Below are 18972 nucleotides of genomic sequence, written 5' to 3'. Positions count from 1 at the left end.
GACAAATTCAAGAAACAACTTACTCTTGCCCTCATACAGAAAATGACAAGTTCCTGTATTGCCTTTGCTATCAGAGGCCGAGGCTGTGACATTGATGAAATGTCTCAGGGGAAGCTCCGAGTGCCTGCCCTCATAATGGTAAGAGATGGGACCGGTACCACTGTAGTCCCAGGCGGTGGCTCTCTGAATGACAGAGATGTTGGCCCGGTCAGATATCGTGTTGTATTTCTCCACTACCACCTCATCAGGGCAGGTTACGTCTGGAGGTATGTCGTCCACTGAAAAAATAATTATCAACATCACGCAGTTCAGCAACTGAAAAACTGGTGTCTGCCATTCTAAATAAATTCTCCTTTACTGAGCAAAAATTTTAGATATCTGTACTAACAGTAATCAAGTTAGTTATTGTTCAGCTTATCTGTGCATTACATTGACAGAATACAAGACAACTGCCATTTTGAGAGAGGGAGCAATCTCCTACCTTGTCCCAAGAAGATTGAGCACAGCCTGCTATTGTTACTCTGATCCTTGGCAGTGATGTTGATATGTGTCTGAAAGAACAACAGTGTGCCATATGTTTACATGCATCTATTCATACACTGTAGAATTGTTAAAAATTGCTGAGGCCAATTATCCTTGATTGTATATTGTTAGAGGCTCATTGGATTGTCATTACATGACTTTGCTTTTATTTGTTATTTAAGGTGGTATGGGACATCTGTCGATATTTATGTGGATTAAAGTACATGATAATTAAAATACTTTCGTCGGTTTAGAATTTTATAATTTTACAATATTTACCAAAAAATAGCTTTTAAAAATATTTGGAGAGGTAAAAAATGTAAAACCCCTTGCAGGAATCAAACTCATGACTTACAGATTTGTAGTAAACCCTCTTACCCATTGCGCTACGCCATCAGGTGACAATATCAGGTAAGAAACTTCTTATATAGTTACACTTTATTTTTATTGTTTATTTCGATAAACAATACGTCAAACATGGAAGTGTCCCATACCACCTTAAAAAAGTCTTGAGTGTCAGAGGATGATAGTTCTTGAATAATGGGTACCCATGAAATTTAAGCCTCCACAAACATCCACAATACCAATAAGTCCCTGATTTTGATATCAAAAGTAGAGAATGTTAAGATCCCTAAAGCTGGGGCTCTGTTAATAAGACGTACCTGATTCTGCAGTAGGTAAGGCTGTCTGAAGATATCAGCGGGGTGGTAGGACATGATAGGAGGCACCCCCGAGTTATCGGTGGCAAAGGGCAGGGAATAATTGAAGGGCACAGGCCCATTCTTGCCCATTGTTATGTTGAGGATTCCTTGACAGTGAGAAAACACTGGAGGATGTTGGTCTGAAAGCATAAGTTGAAGAAATGGGGTTTCTATCTAACAATTTAAAAGAAATGGAAAGAGAAAACAAGCTCAGAATTTGAACAAATCAATAGTCTGCAAAATGTCCAGATTAAAAACAATTGACTGTATACCAGTAATTTTTCAAAGAATCGCATTTAATCACGATAGACAAAATATTAATAAACCTTGACATAATGGAGCTTCTGGAAGCCACCTAGCCACAATTTCCTCTGTGGATGTATTCAGACTTGCGCTTCGTTTCTGTCGATGTCTTCCTCTACTCAATGTCCATTTCTCCCCCTCTGATTGTCCCCACATTATCACACTTTTTGGATATGGTCTGCTTCTTTTCTTTCTACTTTTTCCTAAAAGAAAAATGTATGTCTGTCAAAGCATTGTTTATGAATATGCAACATATCTTTTCATCATTTTAAACTGGTAGCAGTCATTGATTGATTTCTCTGGTACATGTACAGTGTCCAGGTCCCTTAAGATAGGAAAATTGCCAACATTTTTGGTTAAATTGGGAAAATTAATATTCAGAAAACAATTTTGACAACATTTGAAGTGTTCGATGTACATGTATATGGAACAAAACAATGAGAGATGAGCTTTTAGATTGCTATGTTTAACGTTACTGAAATTTTGTCCAAATATTGAGTTCAAAGTATCTCCTGTACATTATATCAAAAATCAAGTTCAACTTCACTTATAAATCAAAATTTGTTAGTTCAGGAATAGAAAAATAGTCCTTAAATACATAGTATTTACCTCGAACACAGCTTTTAGTGCTTGCATTCCAGTAGTAGTCAAGATGAATGCAGATATAAGTGCTACTCCCATTTAAATCCTGGTACGAACGTACTTGACAAGTGTTGCTGAGATCTGGAATGAATCGATCATTAAAAAGCTTTGAGTTGAATAGCCAAAGTTGCAAAAGGCAATTCTCTGCACGTGTTCGGTTCCATTCGAATGGAACGAGGCTTATATTCAGTGAAATCTGGTCCCCCGGGACCGCAACATCAATCCTTCTATATATCTGAGAGCAATCAACAGAGTTGCTTGTATTGCTGAAAGCCATGTTCATGTAGCCCTTCATCTGGTTCGCCACATTACTCAGACACTCTGAGGAGGGAGGGCTGCTCCACTCAATACTGGTGTCGTACTGTAACTTTAACATGGCTGTTCTATCTGATAGTGGAAAAAAAATTGTCTTTACAATCATGTCCAAATGATATAATTCAATATCTTTATATATAAGTACTGTAGCTTTTAAATTCATGCCAACAATATCTCATTAAAACAAGACAACAACTCTAGACTTACCCTCAATACATCTCTGCAGTGTTTCATTGAACTTGTAGTTCCTCAAACAGGTGCTTGGTACTTGGACCTTCGGTTCACCCTTCTCCCATGTGAGGTTGCCACACTCCCCTGGACTGTCTGTAGGTATAACCAGGGCCCCAGGGACCACCGTCTTGGTGAACATGTAGTTATGTAACTCTGACCCCATACAGACATTGTAATCGGGGTCCTCTGAGGTGGCCATCAGAACGACACTTACATTACCAACAAGTTTATCACTGCCACCAAAGCTTAAATTATTAACAACTGTGTCAACTTTGACCACCACATTGTACCTAAGACACATGTCATGCAAGCCATTCTTCAGCATATTCACATTTTGTGTCGCCAGTTGCCTTCTGATCGACCTTTGATAAGATGAATGGCAGTTGTTGGAATAAGATTTAGTCAGGGAAAATGTTACTTGTATAATGTACACTCTAATGGGCATATAGGCTAGAGGTAAAGTATAGCAGCGCCTGGCTTGGTGACTAAATCGGAAGGGGCTAGGACACTGGATGTCCATCGTGTAGCTGAGGTCACTCTGATTGATCCTGTTACAGATTTTCTGTGGGATTGATCCGATCTGGTGGGAAATATTGTTCTGAAAGCCGACTTCTAGGAGACTTCTTATACTCTGATTAATACAGTTCTCCAATTTATCCAAAGAGAAATTTCGGGTTCGTAAAACAAATGGCACAGTCAATAATATCTGTAGAAAATAAACAAAATCATAAGTTTAGTACTTTGAGGTAAAAGTTCTCAGATTACTTATTATTTGAATTTTAATAACTTGTAAAAAAAATGCGCAAAAAAACTTACATATTTTTATTTTTTTTTAGTATTTTAAGAAAGAATATCAGAACAAATTGGAAATATCAAGTATTATGTAGCACCCCGTAACACATTGTAATACAGTGACTGGTGGGGGGTGACAACTCTAGGCTACTGAGTGGACAGACAGTCCCGAGCCTTACAGAGTATCGGGTCTAGTCTAAGTGTGAGAGTATGGCCAAGTGATGGTACAAAGTGCACACTGCAGTCAAATACAAACAGGTCAATGAAAACCAATGCCTATAGGATGAGTTTAATGGTGTCAGTTTAATATCATCAATCATTTTGATTTTATTTTAGAATATAAACTTCATGCAAAATCAGTAGCTTAAAGAAGCTTTTTGATGAAGTTGCAAAACAAGTGAACCATATACTTTATTATGTATTCTATATCTTAAATCATGCCACTTGAAAGAACCCATTTTAAATTGTAATATGAATTTCAGTTATTTCATATTTAAAGAAGAAATTTGTCAATGAATGAGTTAATTGAATTTACTGTATGTTTCTATATATTTAGAGAAATATGTATTTCCCTTCTTAATATACATGTAGCTTAAGAAATTTTGATGAGTTCCATGCACAAAGAATACAGAAAATGCACTCCATTATATATTATATTGGTCAGAGATCAATTTGAAATATAGTTTAATTTGATATTGACAAACAGAGGCATGCCATGCACACCAGCTGTACCTCATTGGGTGTGGGAGCCGTCTACAAGAGAAGCAGTGAGAAAGACTATCAGTATAAGGGTACACCTCCATATAAACAACCTATCCATTTACCATGCAGAGAGGAAGCCATTGAATAGACTGCATGTTTACCGGTACAAAATGGTTGAAATACATATGTTTTCATGTTGAACAGTCTATTTACATAAACAATGGTCAGATATGAAGCAAAGTTGAATATTCTGCTTTACACAAAATTATTGCAAAACATAAAAAAAAAATATCTTAAATATAAAATTTCGGGTTTTGATTGCATATACATGTATATATATTACTGGTGATTTATGTAATTCAGCAGCATAAAATGCTATCAAGATTTATATTAAGAAATAAAACTGTGGAAAAAGCAAGCCCATAACTACATGAAAAGCATGCTGTGAACGGACTAAGTGATCACTCTTCTGGGGAATAAAACAAAGTCTATCTGATTCAGGAATGATGGAATCAGAAAACATTGATGAAGCATCCTGGATATTAAATCAAACAATTTAAAAATAAAGATTACACAATTTTAAAAAATAAAGGAAAGGGCTTCCATGAAAATAAATGACATTGTCTACAGAAAATATCTACAAGCAAATGAAGTCTATCTAGCCTGAGTATACAGCTCCTTACCGTCTCGTTCGCCAAGAACCTAAGATCAAACTGGTCAGACTGAAAAGTAATGGATCCATTCAGATGTCATGTATTACATTCGTCCACTGTGCTGTACGCTTGTTTCTCAAAAATCTCCCACATTCTTAGGTAAATTTACATCTTTGACTTCTTTTATTACAGTAAACCAACCTTATATTCACCTTCAAGAAATTTTCATGAGGTTCACTATAGCTTCATCGTTGGAAACATTTCTCACCGCTAACCAGTTCTCAAATTTTTCTGGTATATTGTTTTTCAGACAATGTACATCTTGTAAACGATAATTAGTCATCGTTAACAAGTTTCTCCAGTTAATACATGTAACAAAATAAAGTTGTCGCAAATAAAGGTTGGTTTACAGTACTTTAGTAATAGGATGAAAAGAATAGCAAAAATGCTGATTGTCTGATTATTTTTCAAATTAAGACGACTTGAAAGGACAAAATTTTCTGTTTCTTTAAAAGTAACCAAGTGTACAGCACTCTGCCATAGCTGTTAATGTTAGCAGGCACCATGCAAACACTTAATCCCGATCAATATTGTCACTACATAAGAGAACAAGATTTACAGACAAAATATTCTTTACAATTTCAAGATTTTCAAAACTCTTTGAATTTACATCAAAGACAATTTTGAAAACCATTCTGATTCCACTTATCAACAGAATGCAAGATTACATGATGAAAATCAAGGAAAGTTGAAGTTAAGAATCGTGATCTTGTGAGAAGGACAGCTTTCTTCACGAATGAACAAATAACATATGAGCACATTTCAGTTCTAAGATGATATAAACTCAAGACATGCACCTAATCTGAACATTACTGGGAACAAAGGTTTCCTAACCCTCAGCCTTTCATATTTTTCTATTTCCTAATTTAAACATAAATCTCAGTTTAGCATGCTTTAGTAATAAGACCCAATTAGTATCTTCTGACACATGTATTTCTATAATTTGTCTGCAGCAAGAACAAATGCTTGAATGATGGGACAAACCTGGTTATAGGGCAACATTGCATCATAAGACAGCATTGATTTGGTTTTGATCAGCTCGGCATCAGTAATGTCGCGACACAGAGGGAGTTCAGGGAGAAGCTGTATGATGGCTCGACTGGCTTCACCCACGGACCGTTCAATTCTCTCCTTCAGTTCATTTTCACATTCCTTTGTCAAGTCATAGGTTTGGAACTTGAAGTATACTTCATTAACAAAGAATGGGGTCTGATCAGGTGTCACTGAAACAAGAAAAAAACAGTTTTATTTAGAAAATAAGGTTGAATTCTTGAGTTGGCTATCTGTCATTAGTTGAGTGGAACATAAGGATCGCAGAAGAATGCAGCACTCAGACACGAACAAAGAGAACCTCAGTATGAAAGGATTACTCAGTTCTGATGAAAAAGAACATGCAACATGCATATCTAAAGGGAATGCCACTATTCAAAATAAAAGAACAAAACCATGCACATGTCCCAAAAAACCAGAAAGGCTTAATGAAAACGACATTGGTCGTGTTTGGAGACACATTTTTTTTTTCTTTGAAAGACTGACACTTCACTTTCAATAACATTAATATCTAGATAAAAATGATACATGTAATGGATAAACAAAGGATAAAATAATTCTTCATGGAATCGTAACACATAATTACAACAAATAAGGACGACATATACAGAACATAACAGCTCAAGGTTAGCTAACCAGGGGTCTGTGTTGTAGAGATGGTAGGCACAATGCTTGTAGAACTTGGCACATGAGTTGTGGTGGTATAAACAACTGGCTGAGTACTTGTGGCAGGCCGTAACTGTGGTATCATCTGAGTTACCACGTCTGGCTCAGTGTCTGTCAGACTTGTGGCTACAAAAGCCGCGGCGGCCCTGGTGGTGTCCAGGATACAGAGATGCTGAATGGAGTCATATCTGTAGTTCTCACTGGAGCACATCCACTCACTGCGCTTGGTCAGAGTAAGGTCAGTGCGGGGGTAGACACTCTGGCACTGGTCAATAGTGTTCAGCATTTCATCAAAGAGGGCAGTGACTTTGTTGTTTATTGTGCTATTGAAATCACGGGCACAAGATTCTACAGAATCTTTTACACTTCCAGAAAATCCAATTTTCAGAATAAAAATAAACTGAAAAATAGAGGAAACAAAAATACATTTAATCATTAGCAATTTTTGTTGATTTTTTTTAATACTTTTTTTTTTCAACATATGTATATATTACCAACAAAAGTATAAAAATTTGCAATCTAAATTGACCCCCTAATCCCTAATTTACACAGAATTGAAATAATGTAATGACATGATAGATAGCCTACATGAGTACAAATTAAAAAAAACCACAGCTTTTTATCTTTTTCAACTTTTGACAATAACAAAAAGAATAATCTTCTAGGAAAAAAGATCAAGCTCTTCATCTTCATACAAGTTTGAGCTTTACAACCCATGTTTGCTAAAAACAAAGCCCCTTTTATTGACTGATCAAACATTAGATAGTATAAAATAATTCTAATCAAAACAGATTATTAGGTTTATAACTGTTTACCTCTTTGTTGAGGGAGGAGGGTTCTTCCCTTATGATGGACATAGTAATCGATTTGCAAGTTTTAGGTTTTCTTTCACTTTCAAGAGCTCTTTTGCTTGAAGTAAAGGCATTTATATATTCTCCACTAATGTACTCCTGACAGCCTGGCTCCTCATTGGCTGATGCTGGGTATCTATATGTCCAGTACGTCCCAAAATGTAGGGGAGGTATTGCTAAAAATACATGCACAATATGGTCTGTCACGGATATACATCATATTCTCTCATTAAGAATCACAATAATTATACCGACCTCTAAAAAAATGTAAATGATTGTTTAAAAGACATGAACTTAGATGTCACATGTTTGTGATTAATATTGATGATTGCAAAGGAAAGCCTGATCTCAGTTGATCTACACTTGTGGCGTGAGCTAGCCATGCCATTCATATTTTGATGCTTAACATTCTTTACCCAATGGCATGCTAAATGATAACGACACAAATGGAATAGTTTTCCAGAATATTCTCATACCACCTAAGCATTATTATATGTTAATCATTCTATATCCATCATACTTGGTAAATTAATATCAGAATCATGCTGAACATTTTTTGAAAATATTGTATGCATGCTACTATGGGAAAACATAAAATATTGACTACTTTTTACACCTGACAATATTTTATAATATTATATAGTCTACAGAACATCTACTTATATCAATTTGGAATGTCCCATACATGCAACATATCATTGATAAAGTAGGGGCTATCCATCCTAAATGGATGACTGTTTTACAAATAATACCTAGCCTTTCCTCAACAAATCTTGCCAAAAATCATAAAAGCTTACAGTACGGCAACGTTGTTCCAGGAGTGGTAGTTTCAGGAACTGGTGCCACAGTGGTTGTAGTTTGTGCAGTAGATGGAATGGTAGTGGTAGTTTGAGGTGTAGTGGTGGTGGTGGTCAGAGTTGTGGTGGTGGTGGTAGTCTGAGGTGTTGTAGTGGTAGCCTGAGGTGTTGTAGTGGTAGTTTGAGGTGTTGTGGTGGTGGTTTGAGTTGTTGTGGTAGTTTGAGGTGTTGTGGTGGTGGTCAGAGGTGTTGTAGTAGTAGTTTGAGGTGTTGTAATGGTAGCCTGAGGTGTTGTGGTGGTAGTTAGAGGTGTTGTTGTGGTGGTAGTTTCAGGCATCGTAGTGGTTGTTAGAGATGTAGTTGTGATAGTTTGGGGTGTTGTAGTGGTTGTTAGAGGTGTTGTTGTGGTAGTCTGAGTTGTTGTAGTGGTAGTTTCAGGTGTTGCAGTAGTGGTAGTCTGAGGTGCTGTTGTGGTGGTAGTTTTTAGTGTGGTAGTGGTTGTCTGAGGTGTAGTAGAGGTAGTTTGAGGCGTTGTAGTGGTGGTAGTTTCAGGTGTTGTAGTGGTTGTTTGAGGTGTTGTAGTGGTGGTAGTTTCAGGCATTGTAGTGGTTGTTACAGATGTTGTTGTGGTAGTTTGAGGTGTTGTAGTGGAGGTAGTTTGAGGTGTTGTAGTGGTTGTTTGAGGTGTTGTAGTGGTGGTAGTTTCAGGCATCGTAGTGGTTGTTAGAGATGTTGTTGTGGTAGTTTGAGGTGTTGTAGTGGTTGTTAGAGGTGTTGTGGTAGTAGTTTGAGGTGTTGTGGTGGTGGTAGTTTCAGGCGTCATAGTGGTTGTTAGAGGTGTTGTAGTGGTAGTTTCAGGTGTTGAGGTGGTGGTAGCTTCAGGTGTTGTAGTTGTTGTTAAAGGTGTTGGGGTGGTGGTAGTTTCAGGTGTTGTAGTGGTTGTTAAAGGTGTTGTGGTGGTGGTAGTTTCAGGTGTTGTAGTGGTAGTTAGAGATGTTGTTGTGGTAGTTTGAGGTGTTGTAGTGGTAGTTTGAAGTGTTGTGGTGGTGATGGTTGTTAGAGGTGTGGTGGTAGTTTCAGGTGTTCTAGTGGTTGTTAAAGGCACTGTGGTGGTGGTAATTTCAGGCATCGTAGATGTTGTTAAAGGTGTTGTGGTGGTGGTTGTTTCAGGAGTTGTTGTAGTTGTTAGAGGTGTTGTTGTGGTAGTTTGAGGTGTGGTGGTGGTTGTTAGAGGTGTTGTAGTTGTGGTAGTTTCAGGCGTCATAGTGGTTGTTAGAGGTGTTGTGGTGGTGGTGGTTTTAGGTGTTGTAGTGGTTGTAATAGGTGCTGTTGTTGTAGTTTGAGGTGTTGTAGTGGTAGTTAGAGGCTTTGCAGTGGTAGTTTGAGGTGTTGTTGTTGTTAAAGGTGATGTTGTTGTAGTTTGAGGTGTTGTAGTGGTAGTTAGAGGTGTTGTAGTGGTTGTAATAGGTGCTGTTGTTGTAGTTTGAGGTGTTGTAGTGGTAGTTAGAGGCTTTGTAGTGGTAGATTGAGGTGTTGTTGTTGTTAGAGGTGATGTTGTAGTTTGAGGTGTTGTAGTGGTAGTTAGAGGTGATGAAGTGGTAGTCTTAGGTGTTGTTGTGGTAGTTTGAGGTGATGTAGTGGTATTCTGAGGTGTTATAGTGGTAGTTTGAGGTGATGTTGTGGTTGTCTGAGGTGTTGTAGTGGTAGTTTGAGGTGATGTACTTGTAATCTGGGGTGTTGTGGTAGTAATTTGGGTGGTTGTGGTATTTTGATCAAATGAGGAAGTAGTTTCTGGTATTGTTGAGGTTGAATAAATTGAAGTTGATGTTATTTGAGGTGTTGTAGTAGTTGTTTGAATAGTTGTGGTGGTGCTCTGGTGACCTGTATTGGCCTCAGAGGTTAAGGTAGTCTTTTGAGATTGAGTAGTACTAGTTTGGGATATTTTGGAAGAAGATTGAGGAGTAGTGCTGGTACCATATTGTGTTGTACTTGGTTTTGATGTAGTTGGGAGAGTTGTTTGTGTAGATAGAGGAGTGTTTGTGGTAGTTTGAGGTGCCATGGTAGTTTGTGGCGTTGTGGTAAATGGCTGTGTGGTTGTAGTTTGTGATTGTTTGATCGAGGTTTGGGGTTCAATGCTGGAAGTTTGTGATGGTGTAGTGGTAATTTGAGGTTGGGCTGTGATAGTACTTTGCAGTGTAGTTGAAGATTGTGCAGTAGAAGCAACTGTTGTGGAGCTTGTGCTTTGTGGTGTTGAAGTGGTAGATAGTGGTACATCTGAAATTGTGTTTGTACTTGTCTCTGTAGAGTTTGCTACTGTTGAAATTGATGTAGTTAGAAGATTATCTTTGGTTGTAGTGGATGTTGAAGGCCCTTTTGTGTTTGGTAAATCAGTCATAGTTGATCTAACTGCTGAAGTTACAGTGTCTGTTTCAGTTGTAAATACTGATGGAGATGTAGGCTGAGATACTTCTTTCGTTGTAGTTTCTGATTCAGTTGTTTTTATAGTTTCAGTTTTCACAGTTGTTGTGGTAGAATCCAGGGTAGAAGTTGCAGCATCAGAAGAAGAAGCCGTATCTAAAATGGATGGCGTAGTTGTTGTGGAAGCCTCAGACTGTGTGTTTCTGTAGTCTTTACTTACAGTTGGAGAAGATTCTGTTGTTTGGGCTGTATTAGATGATGCTACAGATGTTGAAGCCATGGAGCCTGTGTTGATATTTGTTGTTGTAGAACTTTTTATTGTTTGTGTATCACTTATAGTTGTAATTTCTGTTGTGGTTGTATCTTGACTTGTTAGTCCCCCTGTCGTTGGGTTCACAGTCTCTGTTGATGCTGTAGCCTTGGTTGTAGTTGTCTGCAGTGATGTTTGCACTCCTGTGCTTAGTGGTGTTTCAGATGAGGGTACTTGACTTGTGGTGCTAGTTTCAAATGCTGTTGTTGATCCTTGGCTAGTAGTGGTTCCAACTGTTGTATGTTTAGTACTGGGATTGTCGGTTATCACTGGTGCCTTGCTAGTTGTGGAATCCTCAGTTGTAGTAGATTTAGTAGTTGTTGAAGCCACTGTCTGTGCTCCAGTAGTAATACCAGTTTCCATTGTTGTTTTTGTATCGACATTGAGTGATGTTTGGGTATCACTTGTTGTAGTTGATAAAGTTGCTATAACTTTAGTTGTAGTTGTTAATGTTCCTTCAGTTGTTGATGGGTCTGTACTTGTTTCGGCAGAGAAAGTTGATTCTGATGAAGTTGAAGCTTCAGATGTTGATTGAACCTCAGTAACAGACATTGTTGGAGACTGAGTTGTACTTGCTACTGAATGTGTTAGAGGTGTTGATTTTTCTGTTGATATGGGTGCTGATGTTGTTTGTGTGACTACATTGTCTGTGGTTAATGTGAACTTGGGAGAAAGAGTAGATGTATCGACAGAGTGCCCAGAAAACCCTGTAGTGCCTGTGACTGAGTCTGTGGCAGTTGTCTGTGTTGTTGTACTGACTGTAGAGAGAATGTTGTTGTTTTTTGGTGTTGTCTGCACATATGTAACCACATCTGTTGGCACAGTGCTAGTTTTCTCTGTCCTTTGATGGTCCTCTGATGATGAGGATGAAATGGTTGAGGTAGCTTGAGATGGAGGAGGTAGTTTTGAAGTGGTAATGGTAGAACTTATTTCAGTGGGATCCTCTGAACCTAAACAGTCTTCAAAAGATAATTGTATAACAACATGCAAATAATGTCCTCTAGCACCCTATCAAAATATATATGTAAATAACTGATTAAAATTCTACACAGGGATTAATCAAAGAAAATAATTACCACAGCCAAAGAGAAAGAAGGATGCAAATACATAAAGTTTCTCATTCCAAATCGAGCAAATTAGTATCAGAAATAATGAATTAGTATTAAATGTTTTGTTAAAGGAGAAGGTCCGGTTTAATAACAGACAGTATGTGTATTCTAATCAACAGCGTTTTTATTTTAGCGCCTTTTTTACCTGTATGTATATTTCTTTGCATACATATGTATAATGACCAAGTCCAGGGGACTGAATGCTAAGCCAACAACATATATCAATGCTTGTGAAAGATCATGTTTTGCTTACAGTTGCGCTAAAATCTTTATATGCTGGAATAAGAACACATATACACAAAGTATGTAGCATGGCCTGTAGAAGCTTACCGGTAAGCCTACGACAAGTGGGGGCCTCGGAGTAGGAACAACCACTGTCCCCACCCTGCAGGGTGAAGTCAGCAGGGCACTTCCAGTGCTCCACGCTGTCTAGAATCTTCTTGCTTTCTTTGTTGGCTAGAGTTGGACAGGAGGGTACCATGATAGTCCAGTGAATGTTTCCTGGGCTGTACTGTAAAATGTCTGAGGAACAGTTGCACACTGCTGTGGCTGGACCACTCAATGTAATGGATGTTCCCAGCACAATCTGTGAACACCAAAGTAACCCAATGATAATGCTTAAGATTCCACAACAGAGCCATGCTATTTGACCACCAAAGATGTACTTATAATCTCCGACAAATGGAGCATTAAAAAATCACATTTACAAAAAACAACCAACTTGATACATGTACTTGAAATATACATGTATGTGTAATCTTTACCATCTGGGACATTTGTAAAATACTAAAGAATTTAGAATTTTTTTTTTAATTATTGTACATAAGCTCTAATACACCTGAATTTAATCAATGGTAACTACCTGATTTACCTCGGTCCCTGAAGTGGAGTCAGTGCTGGAGTCCAACACAAACATATCAAGCAAGGAGCAGCGAGGCAGGGAGCGAATGCTTGCGTTAAACTTGGCAGCCAGCTCTGCACGGTACAGCGAAGCGCACTCCGGACTTATGTTGTTATCTGCCCTGAATCTGACTCTCAACAGCAGCAAAAAATCTGGCAGGCTGGACTGCTCAGGCAGGGAGCATGTGGAGTAAGATGAACCTAGGGTAAATAATCAATGAAACTTTGAAATATAGACAGTTTCTAATCACAGATTTTTTCTGGGCAACAAATATAATTTAACTTGTAAAATTTGTAATTCTTCAACTCTAGAGTTGAATGATGTAATGCGATAATTTATATGAATATTGAAATCAGTCACGAAATTGTTGATCTCCAAGTTACCTATGAGTGAGTAGCCTTTCTGGCAGGTGTATGAGACCCGACTACCAAAGTAACTCATCCTGGTGCTACTGTACACTGCTCCGTTGGAGGGGGGTGTTGGATTGGAACAGTCCATGTCTGTCAAGTTAGGACAATCACATGTGGTGTTAAACTGTATCAAGACTATTCTTAGCAAAAAGGTCACAAAAAACTTTTAATCATGAAAAAACTCACAAATGTTACAAAGTTTGACATGTAAAAGCAATGAAAAATCATTATGTGATGCAAAAGTCTTTAAATAGATGAATATATCAAGTCTGTACAAGCTCGCTTAATCTCTTGATGAATACATCTGACCTTGACCCTCTTGACTTACCCACACAAATGGTCCCATTACCACTCCAGATTCCGTTGCCTTGACAGTGTCTAACCTTTGACCCTATCAACTTGTATCCACACTTGCAACTATACGTGGCAGTGGATCCCAGAAAGAGACCTGTGTAGTTGACATATCCATTCATTGGCTCGGGTGGTCTCACACACATCCTTGCTGTAAACCAAAAAACATCTATATATTTACACAGAAATCAATATCACTCTACAAAGTAAATCAACCAAATGAGAATATACCAGTCATATTTTTTTAAACAGCATTATTTTACCCTTCTACTTTAAAGGAAATGAACAAATTTTTTTTTATGAAAAATTTTCCTCAAGACATGACTGTTTTTATCAAAGTACAGAAATAAGCACTTACGTAGGCAGTAAGTGACATTTGAGACACCATGACTCCAGAACAGTGACCTTCCGTCAGACATACACTGCTTCTTGGGGGTCCCGGCCAGGAAGTAGCCGTCCGAACAGTTGTAGGTGGCGATGGTACCTAGTCCGTACACCTCACTGTCATAGTACACCGAGCCGTTCTGTGGGGGGACCAGTGCCTCACATACTTGATCTGTTCAAGGGAAAAAACATTCAGGGATCAAAATCATAAACAAAAAAGATACAACTTTGCTATAATATAGGAAAATCTATCTATTTTTCAACCAAGAGAAGAAAAGGGAACAGGATTAAAAAAAAATTGTATATCTTTTCACTTAAAGTGCTATGACAGGATTAAAATTTATTGAAAACTGACTGCTATTCATGCTACAAGTGACAAAACCAACAATTTTACCACATAAAATATTTCATTTCAGAATACAGATACGAATTTCTTCAAATTGTAATTGATTAATATGATGAAGTACATACCTGTACAGTGATCTATATTGTACATACCTGTACAGTGATCTATATTGTACATACCTGTACAGTGATCTATTTTGTACATACCTGTGCAGTGATCTATATTGTACATACCTGTGCAGTGTTCTATATTGTACATACCTGTACAGTGATCTATATTGTACATACCTGTACAGTGATCTATATTGTACATACCTGTACAGTGATCTATTTTGTACATACCTGTGCAGTGATCTATATTGTGAGACCAAGTTCCGTTGGCCTGACAATAAACCGTTGTAGCGTTCCACAGAGGCAGGGTTCCGTACGGACAGTAGATGAAGAGAGAGGTGGGGTAGACGTAGGTATTGTCCGACAGCCGGGTCGTGTTAGCATACACCCTCCCTCCATTGGACACATTGAATGCAGGACAAGTCACTGTTCAACGAACAAATCCAAAATATTAAATTGGTCATCTATTTCAAGTTTGACAAATCAGGTCATATTTTTCTTCTCCAGTATTTGTTTGACTGTTACAGTTGAGGACTGGTTAAAGCAACATTTAGAGCATCTTACCTATACAGGTTTTGTTTGGGATGATGACTCTCTGTTCCAGCACAATGACCTTGGGGTCCTGGAACAGTTTGAAGCCGTCGTTACACTCACACATATAGCTCCCATTGGTGTTTATACAGTGATGGTCACAGGTGTCTGCTCTCTCACATTCATCAATATCTGAAAAGTCACCAGCATACATCAATGTATTCACATCACCAGCAAATCACATCTATATGTGTATTTCACTTAAAAAAATTTTTAAGTGGATACTCATATTATTGGTTATTTATTATTTTGTTTTGTAATGATATCTTTATAATAATATAAATCATTTTTCTTTTTTAAAAATTTAAAGATTGTGCAACTTAGATTTTATAAAAGGAGAGGTACTTGTAAATGCAAATGTTAGTTGGGTGACTGTTAATTGAGTTGCCTCCCCTGACACACTGTTTCTTACCATAGCATGTGTTGGAGGTCTCGCTCAGTTTCCTGTAACCATGAGAACACCTGCACTGGTAGCTGCCCATCACATTCTGACACATGTGTGGGTGACATAGATCCTTATCCTCACACTCATTGATATCTATAATACAAATCATTGAGTTTATAAGTAACACAAATCTATGAATACCCTCAATGTTATGTACTTCAAACATTCTGAAAAAGAATTTATATAAAATTACCTCTGGAATAGGCAATCATTTAATGGAAATGAATTTTTTCACACAAAATTTTAACAACAAAAAATCAACACTGTGTTTGTATGCAATATTTATTGTTAATTGGTTTACCTATGCAAGAGGGGGGACTGGACAGGTATGTGCCAGTCCAATTACAGGTGACATTTGGAGAGCCGTACAGTCGATAGCCTGGGTTACAGTGGACCTGTACGTCTGTACCCCCTTCAGGTTGTATGACACTAGTGTATCCGTTTGGTATTGACAAGAACGGACATAGGGGATCTGAAGATAAAGAATGTATAAACATCACTAGAAGTCTACAGATTTATCTGTCTAATGACAAAGCAATAAAATTACTCAGCATGTTCAAACTAACAATCAAATTAACTTTACTGTGTTATAGTAATGATAGCTAGAGCATATTTTTATTGTTGTACTGTAGAAGCACATATAATGTATAACGAAAATAATGAAATCAAATCCTCAACAAACATTTCTGCATCAACAGTATATCAAGATACTGACGGTATACATTGTATGTACTTACAAGCACAGTGGGGCTGCAGGGATGACCACTGCCCATTTTCTCCACAAATGATTTCTGAGGCATTAATGAGGCGAAAGTTCTCATGACACTGAAAGAAGACTTTCTGGCCATATGAGGGATCGAAGTGGTTGACAATATATCCATTCGGTAAATTGCCTACCTTTGGACAACTAATTTCTGTACAGATAGAAAAAATTAAGGTTAATAATATTGCCAACATAATGAGATGAAAATTTGGTTTTGTTTGAACCATTCACCAGGTGCTATTTTGAATTCTAACAAACACAGCCTTTGTTTGCATCAGAGCATACTCACTTTGGCAGTTTGGGACTGAACTCCACTGACCATTTTTCTGACACCTGGAGGTCAACTCATCTTGTGAAAAATACCCCACATTACACCTGTAGTGTACCAGTCCGGTGAAGTACGAGCTGTTGGAACTCACTATACCTCCATTATCTGGAACAACCGGCGATCCACAATTGATTTCTGAAAGATGCAAAAAATGTCAACCACAAAACCCTGTTTAAATTCATCAAGTAAAAGATAAAAATTGAGACAAAACTGAAGAGAGTGGTTGGGTGTAACTGGTTACTGACTTTTACAGACTGGCGGGGGATCGGACCAGGTGCCATTGATATCACAGATCAGAGTTCTGGCCCCTTCCAACAGGTAGCCAGTATCACAGGTAAAGGTCACACTTGTTCCGAACTCCAGTCTCCCACTACTTATATGTATGCTGTCTGACAGTTTATGCAACACTGGACAATCTACAATAAAAAAAAAACCAAGATGTGACCAAGTTCTTTGACCCATTTTACACATACATGTACTACAGGAATTTACATATTTCATAGGAGCATGTACATATGATTATCTTTATGTTTGAAAAAAAAAATGAAAAAAAAAATTGATCAGCAAAGAATTTGTAAATTTTAGGAAATGGAAAAAATTAGTTGACTTGTATTTTTCAAAGCTTAGTTGGATGAAATTGGATTGTACAGTATACTTTTACCATATGATATGGTAGCCCCCCAGCCCGGCCTTGATACAAGGTCATCAGAGGTAAAACTAATGTTGAAATGGCCTCTCAATGAACGTATGACAGGGGGCCCATTGGTCCCAGAAAAACTCTGCTTCACCGCTCCAGCCTCCATCATTGATGACCCATTGATGATCTGTGCAAAACAGAAAGGTGAAGGTCTTCAAAGTCAATAAAAATGATCTACCTCTACACATGAACTGTAAAGACAATGACTTTGTCATGTGACTAAATTGTAGTCATATAAAACATTTCTCATCCTAAGTTCTTTGTTAGAGTCATTAAATTTTTTCTCAAATAAATGATATTGATGTGTAAGGAAGATTCATTAAGTTTATTTATTACGGAAGATGTTGCATGGAAGATATTAAAAGGTTCACGCTATGGAAATTAATACTCACAGTCAAAATGTCAAAGTCCACTTCAGTATCGAAGTTGTCGTCGAACACAATGGTCAGTTCTTTGTCGGCAGGGTTGTTGATGAGCCAGGAACACTGTAGGTTCGGTGGGTAAGTGAAGGAGGAGCCCAGTCTGTAGCCCGGGGATGAGATGATGGCAGCCTCCTTGTTTATCATGATATCATTGCACCCTGGGTAAATGAAAATAAATCTATATTAATGGAAGTTATTTAAAAAATAAGAATTCTGTAGAAGATTTACCATAGCTAGAATATTAATGATCAGGCCTTCCTCATAAAAAGTTTGGAACATTAAAATTGTGAAAACTAGTACGCATTCTTGCTTTATTCTGACTCTTTATAAATATTCCTGATTTCAGCTTCAGTGGACTCTCTTAAATCAACCCTCTGAAATGGTTACCGGTATTGAAGAATATTCTATGACCATGGATGCATGTAAATTTTACCTGCTTTGTACGAAATGTTGAAGCCCCTCCCAGGATTCTCCTTGTCTGACACGAACCTGACAAACAATTTGTGACCTGTGGAGATGATGACCGGAGGCAGGGCCTCCCCACTGTACCTCCCAAACAGGGCCCCATTCTCAGAGTCCCCGTCCCGCACCTCAATCCAGTCCCCGGCACCCAGGGACAGGTCCTCAAACTACAACCAAACACAACTTAGAATGGTTCAAATTTTTCTGCAACATGTAACTGGAACATGTCACCAAATAAAATGTGGTTTCTTTTTAAAAAAATTTTGCCTGTTGCAAATTTTGCAAAAATGAATAAAATATTACTGTAATTTTTTTCATTTGCAAGTCATTTAATTTTTTTTAAATTTTAGAACTTCCTATAAAACACAAAAACATACCTCTATTAATTAATGCATATGTTTGGGCCTTTTTTTTGTTTGCTTGCAATATCAAAATTAATGCAATAAATAGAAAATAGACTTTCAAAATATAATGGACTTATAGGGTTGATAACCAAGGTTATGCAATATGATAGTGCAACGTAAAATATTCAATTAAATATATATGCGTATTTAAGTGTTCTTGATATGGGTCATATATTAGATTAATTTAGATCTCATATGTCTTGACAAATTTGGTTTTCTTTAATATATTCAGAACT

General features: G+C 37.5%; 1 protein-coding gene across 7 annotated transcripts in view; it reads right to left on the bottom strand.

Moving 5' to 3' along the window:
* LOC128164522 (uncharacterized) overlaps positions 1 to 18972 on the bottom strand; it is a 63122-nt gene that overhangs the window by 23472 nt on the left and 20678 nt on the right. For 2 of the 7 annotated variants that reach the window (XR_008240955.1, XM_052828427.1), the window contains exons 10-36: positions 18304 to 18499; positions 17841 to 18028; positions 17413 to 17575; positions 16997 to 17167; positions 16713 to 16886; positions 16398 to 16574; positions 15962 to 16132; positions 15628 to 15753; positions 15189 to 15347; positions 14856 to 15050; positions 14143 to 14340; positions 13762 to 13935; positions 13407 to 13523; positions 12985 to 13223; positions 12453 to 12708; positions 8286 to 11972; positions 7453 to 7664; positions 6608 to 7037; positions 5906 to 6144; positions 4892 to 4930; positions 4239 to 4259; positions 2691 to 3420; positions 2136 to 2555; positions 1550 to 1729; positions 1185 to 1363; positions 482 to 551; positions 24 to 278 (exon numbers count right to left, since the gene is read on the bottom strand). Coding sequence is in view for 1 of the 7 variants with exons in the window: in XM_052828427.1 (XP_052684387.1) it covers positions 24 to 278; positions 482 to 551; positions 1185 to 1363; positions 1550 to 1729; positions 2136 to 2555; positions 2691 to 3420; positions 4239 to 4259; positions 4892 to 4930; positions 5906 to 6144; positions 6608 to 7037; positions 7453 to 7664; positions 8286 to 11972; positions 12453 to 12708; positions 12985 to 13223; positions 13407 to 13523; positions 13762 to 13935; positions 14143 to 14340; positions 14856 to 15050; positions 15189 to 15347; positions 15628 to 15753; positions 15962 to 16132; positions 16398 to 16574; positions 16713 to 16886; positions 16997 to 17167; positions 17413 to 17575; positions 17841 to 18028; positions 18304 to 18499 (9166 nt within the window). In the remaining 6 variants the exon portion in view is untranslated. The remainder of the gene's footprint in view (positions 1 to 23; positions 279 to 481; positions 552 to 1184; positions 1364 to 1549; positions 1730 to 2135; positions 2556 to 2690; positions 3421 to 4238; positions 4260 to 4891; positions 4931 to 5905; positions 6145 to 6607; positions 7038 to 7452; positions 7665 to 8285; positions 11973 to 12452; positions 12709 to 12984; positions 13224 to 13406; positions 13524 to 13761; positions 13936 to 14142; positions 14341 to 14855; positions 15051 to 15188; positions 15348 to 15627; positions 15754 to 15961; positions 16133 to 16397; positions 16575 to 16712; positions 16887 to 16996; positions 17168 to 17412; positions 17576 to 17840; positions 18029 to 18303; positions 18500 to 18972) is intronic. The other 5 variants (XR_008240953.1, XR_008240950.1, XR_008240951.1 and 2 more) reach the window with 5 other exon arrangements.

Source organism: Crassostrea angulata, chromosome 10 (genome assembly GCF_025612915.1).
Source record: "Crassostrea angulata isolate pt1a10 chromosome 10, ASM2561291v2, whole genome shotgun sequence".
Classification (NCBI taxonomy): domain Eukaryota; kingdom Metazoa; phylum Mollusca; class Bivalvia; order Ostreida; family Ostreidae; genus Magallana; species Magallana angulata.
Note: the sequence above shows the minus strand (reverse complement) of the source record. Positions and strands in the feature narration are given on the sequence as shown.